The sequence below is a fragment of the Oncorhynchus mykiss genome, chromosome 25, assembly GCF_057628025.1.
Source record: "Oncorhynchus mykiss isolate SJ-2025 chromosome 25, ASM5762802v1, whole genome shotgun sequence".
In the NCBI taxonomy this organism is placed as follows: Eukaryota; Metazoa; Chordata; class Actinopteri; order Salmoniformes; family Salmonidae; genus Oncorhynchus; species Oncorhynchus mykiss.
This window is the reverse complement of record NC_143046.1, coordinates 22,392,236-22,408,863: the sequence shown is the minus strand read 5'-3', so window position 1 is coordinate 22,408,863 and position 16,628 is coordinate 22,392,236. Positions and strand designations below refer to the sequence as shown.

Sequence of the window (16,628 nt, the reverse complement as noted above, 5' to 3'; positions counted from 1 at the left end):
CAGTACCAGTCAAAAGTTTGGACACACCTATTCATTCAAGGGTTTTTCTTTATTTTTACTATTTTCTACATTGTAGAATAATAGTGAAGACATCAAAACTATGAAATTACACATATGGAATCCTGTAGTAACCAAAAAAGTGTTTAAAAAAAATTCTAATCTATTTTAGATTCTTAAACGTAGCCACACTTTGCCTTGATGACAGCTTTGTACAGTCTGGGCATTATCTCAACCAGCTTCATGAGGAATGCTTTTCCAACAGTCTTGAAAGAGTTCCCTGATTTCCCTTCACTCTGCGGTCCAACTCATCCCAAACCATCTCAACTGGGTTGAGGTCGGGTGATTGTGGACACCAAGTCATCTGATGCAGCACTCCATCACTCTAATTCTTGGTCAAATAGCTCTTACACAGCCTGGAGGTGGGTTGGGTCATTGTCCTGTTGAAAAAGAAACGATAGTCTCACTAAGCCCAAACCAGATGGGATGGTGTATCGCTGCAGAATGCTGTGGTAGCCATGCTGGTTAAGTGTGCCTTGAATTCTAAATAACTCAGTGTCACCAGCAAACCACACCCACACCATCACACCTCCTCCTCCATGCTTTACGGCGGGAACCACATTTGAGAGATCATCCGTTCACCTACTCTGCGTCTCACAAAGACATGGCGGTTGGAACCAGAATTTACACTGGTCTAATGTTCATTGGTCATGTTTCTTGGCCCAAGCAAGTCTCTTCTTATTGGTGTCCTTTAGTAGTGGTTTCTTTGCAGCAATTTGACCATGAAGCCCTGATTCACGCAGTCTCCTCAAAACAGTAGATGTTGAGAAGTGTCCGTTACTTGAACTCTGTGAAGCTTTTATTTTGGCTGCAATTTCTGAGGCTGGTAATGAACTTAACCTCTGCAGCAGAGGTAACGCTGCTGCTACTCTCTTTTATCTATGCATAGGCACTTTAATAACTCGACCTACATGTTCATTTTACCTCGACTAATCTGTGCCCCCACACATTGACTCCGTACCGGTACCATCTGTATAGAGCCTCGCTGTACTTATTTTACTGCTGGTCTTTAATTATTTGATACTTTTATCTTTTTTTTCTTAAAACTGCATTGTTGGTTAAGGGCTTGTAAGTAAGCATTTCACTGCCTGTTGTATTCAGCGCATGTGACAAATACAATTTGATTTGAACTCTGGGTCTTCCTTTCCTGTGGCGGTCCTCATGAGAATCAGCTTCATCATGGCACTTGAAGAAACTTTCAAAGTTCTTGAAATTTTCCAGATTGACTGACCTTCATGTCTTAAAGTAATGATGGACTGTCGTTTCTCTCTGCTTATTTGAACTGTTCTTGCGATAATATGGACTTTATGGTATTTTACCAAATATCTTCTGTATACCAACCCTACCTTGTCACTGATTGGCTCAAACGCATTAAGAAGGAAAGAAATTCCACAAATTAACTTTTAACAAGGCACACATGTTAATTGAAATCCATTCCAGGTGACTACCTCATGAATCCAGTTGAGAAAATGCCAAGAGTGTGCAAAGTTGTCATCAAGGCAAAGGGTAGCAATTTTGAAAGCTCTCAAATAAAAAATATATTTTGATTTGTTTAACACTTTGACTACTACATGATTCCATGTGTTATTTCATAGTTTGGATGTCTTCACTATTATTCTACAATGTAGAAAATAATAAAAATAAAGAAAAACCCTTGAATGAATAGGTGTGTCCAAACTTTTGACTGGTACTGTATATAAAGATTAACACCATACACAGTCCCTACTGAATCCTAAGATCCCATACAGTATTGTGTTAATGTTCCGCACTGTTAGACAATGATTCAAGGCCACACTTCCCCCACTTAAAATGCAAGGCCATTTTTATTGGTCATAAACCGAGCAGCTGAAGATATATGAGGACAGGTTGGGTGGAATGGACGCAGTAAGGCCATACAGGGTTTTGGACACCCATGGTCTGTAAACCCAGGCTGGTGTTGTTATGCAGGCTCAGTGCAGGTCCCTGAGTGGTCCAGCTCTGACCTCTGACCACACCTCTCCAGAGGGACCCTGGGAAGATCTCAATTGCATACTCCTTGCGTCCTCTCTCCTCAAATCCCATTGGATGAGAAGGTCAGAGGGGGGGGTCCTATGGCTTTCTCATCCAATGGGTTTTGAGAAGGAGACAAGGAGAGAGGACGCGGAGTATGCAATTGAGATCTTCCCCCTGTGACCCTGCTCAGTCTAGGATTGTCAGTGACATGCTGTAGATAGCTAGTAATAATATATGGTGTATTACTATTCCCACCAATACAGAAAGTAGCCCTACTTTCTGACAAGTTGACAAGTGGCTTGAAATGTAATGTACAAGGCCACAAACATGGCTGCTGAGCTGATGGCATTCACTAAAGTCACTGACAACTAGATGTCATCCTCATACACTCCCAGTCTGAGTCACACCTCCTACCAATCCACATCTTACAATGGTGGCTCAGTCAGCTGCATAGTCCAAGTTAATAAAAAGCCAGGTTCGTTTCAGTAGCATTGAAAGTGTAAAGTAAAACTGCTCATGGTGATTTGGAAGGGACCTTGGTTCTATGAAGAGAGTCAGATGTTCTAGAAATTAAAATGAAAAATGGAACCACCATAACCACGTTTCCAAATAGAACCACCGTAACCATGTACCCTCATGGAACCACCGTAACCATGTACCCAAATGGAACCACCGTAACCATGTACCCTCATGGAACCACCGTAACCATGTACCCTCATGGAACCACCGTAACCATGTACCCTCATGGAACCACCGTAACCATGTACCCAAATGGAACCACCGTAACCATGTACCCAAATGGAACCACCGTAACCATGTACCCAAATGGAACCACCGTAACCATGTACCCAAATGGAACCACCGTAACCATGTACCCAAATGGAACCACCGTAACCATGTACCCAAATGGAACCGCTCCCTGAACAGAGGACTGATGCTCAAGAGAATTCTAAAGGTGTTACTATCATTTAATATCCACAATAAACCTTAGAAAATATTTCACTGACCTTGATCAAATATTTAATATACTTAACATTATACAAGTTGCCTATGTCCTGCATATTTCAACATTGCTCTGGGGTGGCTAACCATAGTAAACCTACAGATTGTGCAGTATATAGAATCATTTAAAATCCCAGAATCTCAGTGAAAAAAATGACAGTTTAGGCTAGGCGTAGAAAAAGACAGTAGGGGTCAACTCCACTTCAAGTCAAGAGATTCATTATTATTCAAAAAGAGAACATTTAATTGAAATGGAATTTAAACCAACCCTGGTAAAAGATGTTCTGAGCTTGAAATAATGTTAACCAGAATTATTGGTCCTGATCCAGAAATTGTACAGTAGTATTTTGCTCATGTTACAGTAAATTAGCTTAATACAAAACAAAAAGGTGATAATGCATTCATTCTTACACACGGTGTTCATTGTCTAACGTTGTTTTTGCATCAATTTGGCACTTCTCCTTCAGAGAGAAACAAGGTTTGTGAACAAACCCCCAGACACATTATGAAAACAGTATGGCACATAGAGCGCGCCAAGTTAAGACTGAGTGTATCTTGGGTATCACTTTGCAGTTGTCTTTACGGTGCATTTAAAACACTACATTAACATGGTGCCCCATTGCAGCCAATTCAAATATGCGAAAAAATACAATATCGATTTAAAATTGGAAATTGTATTTTAGGCATGTGGCTCCTGGTGAATGCTGGTCCAGGTTGGTCCTCCAGTCTGCCTGCTGAGTTCTTCAGACCAGTAGCACAGGTGACATTAAAAAGGGAGCACCCAATCAGGCTGCAGACAGTGAAAGCCTGTTGGTTTCACCTTGGTAGTGACCATAGTGCCGCAGTCCTGCAGTCCATAGGTCTCCAATCGAGAACAGAGAGACTGACCTGATCATCAGGGCATTTCTACATCAGTGGTCGAGTCACTAAACCTCGAGTCCCAAGTCCCCTGTGCTCGAGTCTGAGTCAAGTCAATGGCTGAAGCCCGAGTCAAGTTCAAGTTCGAGTCATGAGTCAAGTCACTAGTCCATCAATTTATAATAGGTCTTATTAAGCCATTGTTTCTAGTTGCCACCAAATGGCTGATTATCACCACTCCCTCATGAAAAAAAAACTCACTTACTAATCATCACTACCTCACAAGTTCTACTCTATACCTGTGTTTCACTACTTATTTACTACATAAATTAAGTCAGGCTCTCAGTTACTGCCCACTGATTCGGTTTTTTATTGCAGAATGAAAACTAAAGGGAGACTTGTCAGAACCAGGGGTATAACCATTAAACTGATTCTGTTGCAAAACTTTTCCAAATCATTTACTCCAAACGGAAACCGTAAACAAGAGTTTCTATTGGACAAATTCAGGTAGTTCCCTCCCAGTTTCCTTTTCTCCGTTTGGTTCTTAAACTGTAAGTGGTTTCCGTAACGAATACACCCCTGGTTTCTTAAACAGTAAACAGTTTCCGTAATGAATACATCCCTGGCGATGGGATGCAGGGGGTAAAGTGGGCGGCTAGAGCGAGACGACAAATTCAAAGACAACTTACTTCTCTATCCTCAGGGTAGAGAGAGAGACAAATAGCTACAATGTTGTTTACTATTAAACTCAACACTAGTACTGTTTTACATTTTAAAAAACAGTTTGTGTTTCTTAACCAGGCAAAGCTAAATAGTAAGCTGGTGACTAATGGTTATGGGGAAACAAGAAAGTTGCTTGTGCGATGTGTAGCGGCCAATGATTGGAGGCGGAGCCTGCCTTCCGGTCTTGCTCCCCCGCAGCTCACCAGCTGATGTAGGCTGTGTGTGGCACGTCCTTCCCACTGCTAGAGAACAGAACCCTCGATGCTCTGCGCACCCAGTGCTGCTAATATTCTCCTTATTATAGTAGCCTATCCAGTCCAAGTGCAAATACAAGTCACCAAAAGGCGAGTCCGAGTCCGAATCACAAGTCATGAAAATCGGGACTTGAGTCAGACTCAAGTACTACAACACTGCCAGAGCTCATTGTTGGTTTGAGAGGCCCGTGTTAGCACAATGTGTGTCTGCACGGTCACAGTCCCACGCCGCAGGCTGACTGCAATCTAGTTTCCCAGGCCAATCAACAACCTTCTTCTCTTAAAACAAGGCCAGTTTATTTCCCCCTCTGATCAGTTGTAAGGAGTCTGAGGGGAGTGAGGCCCTCCTAATACTAATGTAGCTAAATGGCCCCCTGTGAGGCTGAAGGAAAACAGGCCCCCTCCAGTCTTAAGACACTCTGATCCAGGCAGATTTGTTGAGTCTTGGGGTCATTTTGACCATGGAAGCCAATGTCTCTCTCAAGTCCACTCTGCCTGGAAGGAATGCGGTTAGAGTTACAGGGCTGAGACTGCAGCTCCGCAGAGCACTGTCCGGGCTGGGGTCTCCCTCCCTCCTGAGCCACCCGTCAGGCTTGTGTTACTCCATGGAATTGACTGTGAAATCAGACGTCTGTGTGGCTCCCTTTGATTGCTACCTGTGGCTGAGGGGTCCTGCTGCCGTCGGGGCCTGATAGTCATAAAGGCTTGTCTATAACGGATACACCTTGAGTGGATATAGCAGGGTATATCAGGACAACGATTAATAACACACTAAATGCAGCATAACACAATCAACACCAAACCAACTCACGACCAACAAGTCTTAATTCTTCAAAGGAATTCTGAGTTTGGATGCAGAGACAAGCATTTGAAAGGTGGTGTGAAAGGTTACCTGCATAGCTTCGGCCGTTTCTCATGTTGGTGGGTATGAGGCTCCACTTGTCTGTGGCAGGGTTGTAATACTCCACTGAGGAGAGGTTACAAGAGCCGTCGTCTCCTCCAATCACATACAGCAGTCCGTTTATAGCACACACACCTGCATGAACACAGGGGAGGAGATTAGTGAGTCACACACACATACACCTGCATGAACACAGGGGATGAGGTTAGTGAGTCACACACACACTCTAGAGACAATGATATGCAGAACATTTGGGCATAGGGGAGTGTGTGTGTGTGTTGCATCAGACTACTCACCAGCGTTCCTCCGACACATGTTCATGTCACACACCTGTCTCCAGGTGTTACTAGGTGGGTCGTACACCTCCACACTCTTCCTCACCAGAGGCCCATCATGACCCCCTGCTGCATACAGCTGCCCACTTAGCACCCCAACACCTGCACACACACACACACACACACACACACACACACACGTCTGGTTATATCTATTCCCACAAACACATGTACTTGCACAAGCTACAGATGTTTCCCAGCAATAACTGCAGTCCATTAACTACCCACAAGGAGGAGCGATCACTCCCAGTAATTCTCTTGTTAAGAGGGCCATCTACCTCTACGGCAATTCTCTTATTTCAGTGCTCATTGGGTTTATATTGGTGTATGCCTACGCAAAGATAATATTGCTTGCAGTGCATTAAAACCACATCCTGTATTGTCTCATTTTCACTGATATGGTTGTGCTGTTCCTTCCTAGCTAATGGGCCAGTAAGTTAGTTAGCAGTAGAGTCCTGGATGAACCCAGGCAGTGTCCATAGGAATCAACGGGCTGCATTGTGTTGGTGCTACTTCCTCTGGCCAGCTGAGCAGACTGCACAATGAGCACAGGACACTCAAACACATTCAGAGCCAGGAGGCTCACACACAGAGAGGCCAATGGACCTCCACCAGATCACATTCAGAACAACAACCTTCACTGAGACAGAGACACTCTCAGAGAACCAAGCTAACAGAACGGGGGGGAAAATACACAACAGAACCCTTTGGGAAAGAGAGAAACAATCCCAATAGAATATTTTTATGTACAAGACCTTGGGTCTTGTGACACCTTGCCTATTTCCAAGGATCTCTGTAGAGAGTAATAGTTACTGTGTGAGGTTAGTCGAGCCCATTACAACTCTATATATAGTCCTATACCACATATCATACTGCACAGCTCCATTACACATTTCCTGGACTTAAAGTCACAGCACTCCCATGTCTCTGTGGACACTGACAGTGTGAGTGCAGTGTGTCTGTGCAGCACAGAGGTAGCATTGCCTGCTTCTAAACACAAAGGATAGCTAGTCTGTGATAAGGAGAGGGTTGTTGATGGTGAGGACTGTCTGCACCTGCTCCGCTGCGTCTGGTGCTCATGTCAGCCATGTAGCCCCACTGGTTACTGACTGGGTTGTACTCCTCCACCGTGCTGAGACACTGCCGTGACGCCCCGTCGTAGCCACCCACCGCATACAGCTTCCCTGTACAACACAATACACACCCACTGAGGAATACAACGAGGAACACATACAAAGAGATGCTCAAAGTACAACCGCAGACAGGAAACTGACAAATATACAGGCACAGAAACACTATAGACACTAAGTGGACAAAACATTAGGAACACCTGCTCTTTCTATTACATAGACTGACCAGGTGAATCCAGGTGAAATCTATGACTCCTTATTGATGTCACTTGTTAAATCCACTTCAATCCGTGTAAATGAAGGGGAGGAGACAGGTTAAAGAAGCTTTAAGCCTTGAGACAATTGAGACATGCATTGTGTATATGTGTTATTCAGAGGGTGAATGGGCAAGACCAAGAATGTAAGTGCCTTTGAACGGGGTATGTTAGTAGGTACCAAGCGCACAAGTTTGTGTCCAGAACTGCAACGCTGCTGGGTTTTTCACACTCAACAGTTTCCCATGTGTATCAAAAATGGTCCATCCAGACAAATTGACAAATGTGGGAAACATTGTAGTCAACATGGGCAAGCATCTCTGTGGAACACCTTCCATACCTTGTAGAGTCCATGCCCCAGTGAATTGAGGCTGTTCTGAGGAGGGGGTGTGGGGGTGCAACTCACTATTAAGGTGTTCCTAATGTTTGGTATACTCTGAGAAGAAGCTCTATATAGACACTGAGGAGAAGCTCTATATAGACTCTGAGGAGAAGCTCTATATAGACTCTGAGGAGAAGCTCTATATAGACTGAGGAGAAGCTCTATATAGACTCTGAGGAGAAGCTCTATATAGACACTGAGGACAAGCTCTATATAGACACTGAGGAAAAGCTCTATATAGACACTGAGGAGAAGCTCTATATAGACACTGAGGAGAAGCTCTATATAGACACTGAGGAGAAGCTCTATATAGACACTGAGGAGAAGCTCTATATAGACACTGAGGAGAAGCTCTATATAGACACTGAGGAGAAGCTCTATATAGACACTGATGAGAAGCTCTATATAGACACTGATGAGAAGCTCTATATAGACACTGAGGAGAAGCTCTATATAGACACTGATGAGAAGCTCTATATAGACACTGATGAGAAGCTCTATATAGACACTGATGAGAAGCTCTATATAGACACTGATGAGAAGCTCTATATAGACACTGATGAGAAGCTCTATATAGACACTGATGAGAAGCTCTATATAGACACTGATGAGAAGCTCTATATAGACACTGAGGAGAAGCTCTATATAGACACTGAGGAGAAGCTCATAAAAATAACTGTTGACACTATTCTTCTCTTACCGTCCACCACTCCCACTCCGACACTACTGCGTCTCGTGTTCATGGGAGCAACAAACATCCACTCATTGGTCTTATAGCTGTAGGTCTCCACTGACGACAGGCCTGAGACAGAGGGAGAAAAGGAAGGAGGGAAAAGGGCGAGAAGAAAGAGTTAACAAAGCAGCTCTAAATTACCTTCTGAAAGCAGGACACAACACTTGGCCAACACTAATGCTCTCTCCTCTCCCCTGTCCTCTTTCCTCTCCACTGTATCAGTAACACTAATTCTCTCTCATCACATAAAGTCAGGGTGACATCACCACTGTGCCCAACCACACAATCTAGACATTCATCCTGGGGGTACTACTGTTCCCTGCTCCATTCAGTCACACTGCAACACGCTCCACTGCCTCTCAAAGGACTGCTGGGACACTTGGACAACACACTTTCTTAGACTACACACTGGTCTTGGGCAGTGGTGATGCGAGGGGAGAAGAGCGGTGTAGGACTGTGTACCTGTGCTCCCGTCGAAGCCCCCCACAGCGTAGAGCAGGTCCCCCAGCACGGCTGCCCCCAGAGTGCTGCGCCGCTCTTGCATGCTGGGAACTGTGGTCCACTGGTCCCTCATCCCATCGTACATGTCCACCGTCCTGACCCGCAACGAGCCGTTGAAGCCTCCCACAGCGTACACCCTCCCTGCCATGAACACAACACCTGAGAGAGAGAGAGAGAGAGAGAGAGAGAGAGAGAGCGAGAGAGAGAGGAGAGAGAGCGAGAGGAGAGAGCGAGAGAGAGGAGAGAGAGGAAAGAGAGCGAGAGAGAGACATTAAAAGCTTTTAGGTTTGCCCAGTAGAACAGACAAGTCAGAGAGGAGTGTGTGATTTCAGAGGTAGCAGCGGCCAGAGGGAGGTGTGTTTACCTGCTCGACAGCGTCTGGACGGCAGGTCAGCCACCTGGTACCAGCGGTCCTCCTGGAAGTCATAGCACTCCACACTACGGATGGCCTTAGGAGCCTGCCCACCCACCACTATCATCACCTAACACAACAGTAGGGCTCCGGTTGGTTCAGTCAGTGGGTATGAATAACTGTGTGTGTGAGCTTGTATTGCTCCCCTTGAGGGTACCGGAAATCCCCACAAGGATAGTAAAACAAGAAGCATTCTCACTCGTGGGGACATTTCCCAGTTCCCCACAAGTAAAGTAAAACAGGCTAATTTAGGCTTAGGGGTTAGGTTTAGAGTTAGGAGATAGGGGTTAAGGTTATGTTAAGGAAAATAAGATTTTATTTTAAAGGTTTTATGGGAATAAATGTTTTGGTCCCCACAAGGATAGTAAAACAAACATGTGTGTGTCCATGTGTGATGCAAGTGTTGTCTGACCTTGGGCATGCTGATAGGCGTGCGTGGGCGTGTCCGGTCGGTCTTGATGAGGTGGCGCTGGTCAGCGGGTAGGAGGTGGTACTTCATGGCCTCGATCAGGAAGTCCTTACAGGAGTTGTTGTTCTTGATCAAGGCCTCCTTCTCCACTATCTGCTCCACAGGACACAGCACAGTGAGCAATACAGACACATGAAACAAGTTCACCATCTGTCAAGTACACCATCTTGAATAGAACAATGCAGTGGGTTTTCAAATATCAGTTTGATTTGTATGATGGAGCATGTGGATGCTTGATTAATTATTCATGCTATCTGACAACAAGGTGAATGGTGGTGCTGAGTGACCCACCTGTACTAGGTTATCTCTGGACCGTAGTACCCACCTGTACTATGTCATCTCTAGACAGTAGGACCCAGCTGTACTAGATCATCTCTGGACAGTAGGACCCACCTGTACTAGATCATCTCTGGACAGTAGGACCCACCTGTACTAGGTCATCTCTGGACAGTAGGACCCACCTGTACTAGGTCATCTCTGGACAGTAGGACCCACCTGTACTAGGTCATCTCTGGACAGTAGGACCCACCTGTACTAGGTAATCTCTGGACAGTAGTGGCAGACGAACGTGCTCCATCAGCTTTGGCATGTGCTCCAGACGAGCCTCCTTGTCGTGCTTTATCCATGCAACAATGGCCTCAAATACCTGAGGAGAGAGAGAGAACACAAAGGGTTAATTACATTTACTAAGAGGGGAACAGGAACTGGATCTAACTTGTGCTGACTCCCCTCCTTTATCTGAACACAGACTGAGACAGCCATTAACCATCCCTCGCTATTTCTCATCCAACCTGCTCCTCCACTCTCCTGCTCTAATCCCTGAAGATAGAGGATCAGAGCTGTGAATGGATAGATAGGAGACGGGGGCCAGATAGAGACAGGGCTGGTGTCATGTTGCTGTGTACATCGGTTGAAGAGGAGGCTGCTACTTTGCTTTGTAAGCACATTAGCAAGTGGAGCCTGAGGCCTGGAGTGGTGGGTCCACAGCAGTAGTGCCAGCAGTAGTGCCAGCAGTAGTAACAGCAGTAGTAACAGCAGTAGTGCCATCAGTAGTGCCATCAGTAATAACAGCAGTAGTGCCAGCTGTAGTAATAGCAGTAGTGCCAGCAGTAGTGCCAGCAGTAGTGCCAGCAGTAGTAACAGCAGTAGTGCCAGCAGTAGTAACAGCAGTAGTAACAGCAGTAGTGCCAGCAGTAGTAACAGCAGTAGTGCCAGCAGTAGTAACAGCAGTAGTGCCAGCAGTAGTAACAGCAGTAGTGCCAGCAGTAGTAACAGCAGTAGTGCCATCAGTAGTAACAGCAGTAGTGCAAGCAGTAGTGCCAGCAGTAGTGCCAGCAGTAGTTCCAGCAGTAGGAGTAGCAACAGCAGCAGCATCAGCAACAGTAGGAGTAGCAACAGCAACAGCAATAGCAACAGCAGCAGCAAGAGTAGCAGTAGTGCCAGCAGTAGTAAAAGCAGTAGCAGCAACAGGAGTAGCAACAGCATCAGCGTAGCAGCAAGAGTATCAGCAGTAGCAACAGCAGTAGCAGCAGTAACAGCTCAGGTACAGCTCTCTCTCCCTCTGTGGTAAGTCACTCTGGGACTGGAACCAGGCTGTTTGTGACAGGGCTGTCCTCTATTACTGCAGGACGGGGACTCTGCCGTCACGGGGAGCGATCGGGAGTCGGATCTGTTGTTATGGTGATTGATGTGGAGTCTATTGTCATGGTGAGAGATGGGGAGTCTATTGTCATGGTGAGAGATGGGGAGTCTATTGTCATGGTGAGAGATGGGGAGTCTATTGTCATGGTGAGAGATGGGGAGTCTATTGTCATGGTGAGAGATGGGGAGTCTATTGTCATGGTGAGAGATGGGGAGTCTATTGTCATGGTGAGAGATGGGGAGTCTATTGTCATGGTGAGAGATGGGAAGCCTGTTGTCTGAGGAAGACCAGGAGGAGAGAGATTGAAAGCTGAGCTGTACTGAGTTCATTGATAGCAAAGAGAAGGAGGAGTTGCCGGAGTGCACTTGTCTTGCATAGTTATGGGAAATAAAATAATCCTCACTTCACAGGTTAGAATAGGATATGAGCCTGCATTGTCCCTGAACAGAAAATAAGGGGTTGGTTTGGGATGTTCTGGTGGCTGGCCTACCTTCTCCTCTGTGGACACGGTGAGTTTGTCGCTGGATATGAGACCGCACACATGCTGCAGAGACAGGCCCATAAACTCCTCTCCCAGCATCACCTCGGAAAAATGCTGCTCTGTTAAACAAACAAGCACACAGTTAGACAAACACAACTAGACTGTTCACGGTCTGTTACACCCCTGAGCAATGACAAAGGTTATCAGCATACGGCCAGCAAGCCCCAGCAGTTTACCACGTCTCTACAACGTAAGGTCAAATTTGATATTCTGTTGATATTTAGATGAGATACAAGGTTTGAGCAGAACGAGGTCCATGCAAAACAGAGCCAGGGTGGGTCACATCTTCTAAAAGCAGTCTGAGTCAAGAACTCCCTTCACTTGAAGCTCAAAGTAGTCTGTCATAAATACCCACTGTATGCTTTTTAACGGTAATCTGTTCATACTGACTGACCAAGACAGAGGGCAGTTTCTCCATCCCCTCCGTTAAGCTTACACTCTCTGCCTGGTGAAACGTAAAAGTGAGGTGGGGCTCCACTAACCAGAGTAGGCATGGGACTGGTTGAGGAGCTGTGTGCAGGTGTGGAGGTCGGCGAAGGCTCGAATGCCCAGACAGTTGGTGGGGTGCAGCTGGCTCTGCAGGAACTCGCAGCACACCTGCCTCACGTCCATCAGCTGCAGGAGACTGGCTGCAGGCAGGAGCACCTACAGAGACACAGGGATCAGAACACGCAGCAGGAGACTGGATACTCTCAGTTCAGCCATCAGAGAGAGAAGGTGGGCCCAATACAAGACAATATAATTTGGTCACTTAATAGAATACACAGCAGGAAAATGCTCTCCTTGTCATTCATTTCTAACGCCAAACAAATCTCCATGTTTTCAATTAGAATTCAGAGGATTTGAATACTATTCAATGGATTGAGGAATCTATGAGAGGCAAACATTTCAATTCCAGAGTCGGGTTAATACCAAAATTAACGGCAACCCAAAAACAGAGCCCCAACTTCATCTACAGGGGGCCATGATCCCATAATGTCAGTGCCACTCAGAATGGACAATGAGTCAGAAACAGCCACATATTTACTAGGATAAGCTGTGAAAAACCCAAAACAGAGACAGCAGGGATAACAGGAGAACTCTGCAGCCCTGGCTCTCAGACTATAGCTGGACAACTAGAATGATGTGTACCAGTGGTACACGGTGGTCAATTCTAAAGGAGACATTTGGCTTCTCTGGTTTATTAGCCTCTAGCCTGCCAGTCCTTCAGTAATATTGTGTGCTTTAACAGGCAGCCCAGCTCTCCCATTTGTCCACATCCCCACACAGGCAGGCACACAGAAACTAGGTCACTCAGCCAGACTCTCCTTTAATTTAGGCCTGTGATTTCATTTTTGCCTGTTGCCCTTAGGTCTGAACAGGGAGCTTCAGGCTAACTATTATAGTGGGTGTTTTCAGCAGTTGTGGCCCACACATTCTGAGAGCTAAAATGAAAAATACCGTAGCACCACACACACACACAATGAAAAATGAGCCAATCTAATGACAAGGCTTGGATGCCATTCTAAAACAAACACACACACACACAAAGCAGGCATGTTGCAAACATTGAGAGGATTTCCTCTCCCTCCATGCACATTTCCTGAGCTAATAACAAGAGGAAAAGCCCTGCATGCAGAAACCTTTGCCTCAACAGCAAGGAAGGAAGGAGCAGACTGGTAATGCTGGAGAAAGGGAAAGGGCTGGTAGGGGGAGACAACTTTATGCCACATAAAAAAGTATAATTCTGAAGAGACCAATGAAGGAATGCCAAAGCAACATGAAAGAATCCATTGACTCCACTGCTGTAAGCACTTAGACATGTCAGAGGACACAGATAGGGACGCTGTAGCTCACCTGAACGTTGTCCTCCGTTACTTCAATCATAGCTGTATAGATATAGTCCACCAGTTTTTTTAGTGTTTGTCCATCCACATCCCTGATCTCCACCTGCTGGGCTTTGCTCTCACTCATGTCCCCTGTCCACCACACACAGTGAGAGAACCCACTTGAGAAGGTTTTGTGACACGAGGAAAAAAATGATCTCACTGTCACAATAAAGTGGGCTTCACATTCACAACATGTTTCACTTGACCCGCAGCTTTCACAATGATTACAAATGTAGTCTATATACACAAATACCTGTGAACATGGCACAGAAGTAGGGGCTGCAGGAGGCTAGCACCAACTTGTGAGCGGTCACCTCTACATTTCCTGCCACCAACAGAACGTCGCACAGCATATTCTTACTGTAAACACAAAAGATGGTTGAACAGTGTTTTCCCAAATCACCATACTGAGCGATTTCTAAATAACTGTCAACATCATACTGAGCGATTTCTAAATAACTGTCAACATCATACTGAGGATTTCTAAATAACTGTCAACTGGAAATAAGTGCTCCAGCTGTGTGCCGAGATTACTGTAGTATTGGGTCATTCATTGCAAAGTAGACTATTCGGTCCCAAGGATAAGGCATTATGTATAATGTGAAGGCTATTACTGTGTCTAATGACACTGGGTTATATCAACATCTTACAAAGGCCATCACATGGCTTATTTTCAGTGATGAAAAAAGGGGATAATAGGCAGGGGTGAAACCAACCTACCTCCTCATGTCATTCATCAGCTGAAATGCCTTTCTCATATGGGTGTGGTTGAAGGTGTGCATCCCCAAATCCATGGCATCTTCCTCGGGGTCACAGGTCGGCTGCTGGTCATTAGTTTCTCGACTGGTCAAGGACAATAAACTGGACATTAATAGGCCCACCCAAGATAACTCAAGATCATTAACCTCATTCATAATAACCCCAGCCCTTTGACTTGTACAAAAATTGTATTAACAAAACCCCACGGTCATTCCAAAGACAATGCTAGAGATAAGTTCGTGTTACTCAAAATAACTGAACACGCATTTTAAATTACAATAAAGTATTGTAATGTATGCTTCAACAGTAGCTAGCTACAGTTGCTAACTGGCTAACACAGTAATTTAGCAGCTGATGTTCGTAGCTAGTAATTTGGCAGCTCTTTCGCTAGCTAGTAACGTTACTTGGTTACTAGAACCACGTTACAATAAGTATGTGCCACTCTTATTGACGAACGTACTAACAAAGTACGGTAAAAGTCTTGGGCTACCTTTTACTCACGCTGTTCGCTTAGATTGCTAATACTAGAACTACATTGACAAACCAACGAGGCAGTGCAGTACAGTAACGTTAGTTAGCTAAACTAGCAAGTCATCCAGCTATCATGGAATATGCCAAATCTCTCCAAATCATGTAGCAAGTAATCCGACAACAGCTGTACTGAATTCATCGGAAGCGTACACTTTCATCCCGACTATTATGTCAACTTACCCCAAGGTTATACAATCCATGATATCAGATGTGCCTAAATAAGTACAGGGGCTGGCAACGGGCACATGCACAAAATGTCTCGTCCAAACTAAGTCCAACGCAACACTAGCATGAAATTGCTTATAATCGAATATTGACTCATTCATTAGCTGACAAATAAACCTAGCTAATAATAAGCAAGCATCTTCCCATGGTTACTGCTTCTTTCCTTTTGACCTTAAACTATTACATGTATTTTCTGAGAACTGATTAAGGAAGGGTAGAGAATGTTTTCCCCAGTCACCACTGCTACTTCATGCGGCCCCATTTCAATCGGCAAAGCGTTGTTCCACGGAGGAACATCTTGGTTCCACTTGCTCCCGCGTTGCTAGGTTACGGAGTGTCGGGTGAGGAGAAGAAGAATCCACCCAAGAGAAGTCGTTGGGACAGCCGGTTACAAAGTAGCCATTCATGGGGTAGCCTTATAGCTAATAATATCAATATTCATCATATCAACTTTAGAATATTGATATACATACAGTGCATTCTGAAAGTATTCAGACCCCTTGACTTTTTCCACATTTTGTTACCTACAGCCTTATTCTAAAATGGATCAAATGTTTTTTCCCCTCATCAATCTACATACGATACCACATACTGACAAAGCAAAAACAGTTTTTTAGAAATGTTTGCACATTTATTAAAAATAAAAACGGAAATATCACATTTACCTAAGAATTCAGACCCCTTACTCAGTACTCTGTTGAAGAACCTTTGGCAGAGATGACAACCTCAAGTCTTCTTATGTGTGAAGCTACAAGCTTGGCACAACTGTATTTGGGGAGTTTCTCCCATTCTTCTCAAGCTCTGTCAGGTTGGATGGGGAGCGTCGCTGCACAGCTATTTTCAGGTCTCTCCAGAGATGTTTGATCAGGTTCAAGTCCGGGCTCTGGCTGGGCCACTCAAGGACATTCAGAGACTTGTCCCAAAGCCACTCCTGCATTGTCTTGGCTGTGTGCTTAGGGTCATTGTCCTTTTGGAAGATTAACCTTCGCCCCAGTCTGAGGTCCTAAACACTCTGGAGTAGTCTTTTAATCAAGGATCTCTCTGTACTTTGCTTCGTTC

General features: G+C 45.0%; 1 protein-coding gene across 1 annotated transcript; it reads right to left on the bottom strand.

Moving 5' to 3' along the window:
• Positions 1-1,861: 1,861 nt before the first annotated feature.
• On the bottom strand, positions 1,862-15,950 carry LOC110504784 (kelch-like protein 3). The gene is made up of 15 exons (XM_090219418.1): positions 15,525-15,950; positions 14,775-14,897; positions 14,308-14,414; positions 14,023-14,144; positions 12,669-12,831; positions 12,136-12,245; positions 10,533-10,649; positions 9,947-10,096; positions 9,487-9,604; positions 9,084-9,281; positions 8,589-8,690; positions 7,178-7,306; positions 6,084-6,224; positions 5,779-5,922; positions 1,862-5,610 (listed from the first exon to the last, which is right to left on the bottom strand). Exons 1-15 carry the CDS (start codon positions 15,668-15,670, stop codon positions 5,582-5,584), a joined length of 1,899 nt encoding a protein of 632 aa, XP_090075544.1. The 5' UTR covers positions 15,671-15,950; the 3' UTR covers positions 1,862-5,581.
• Between the last annotated feature and the right edge of the window lie 678 nt (positions 15,951-16,628).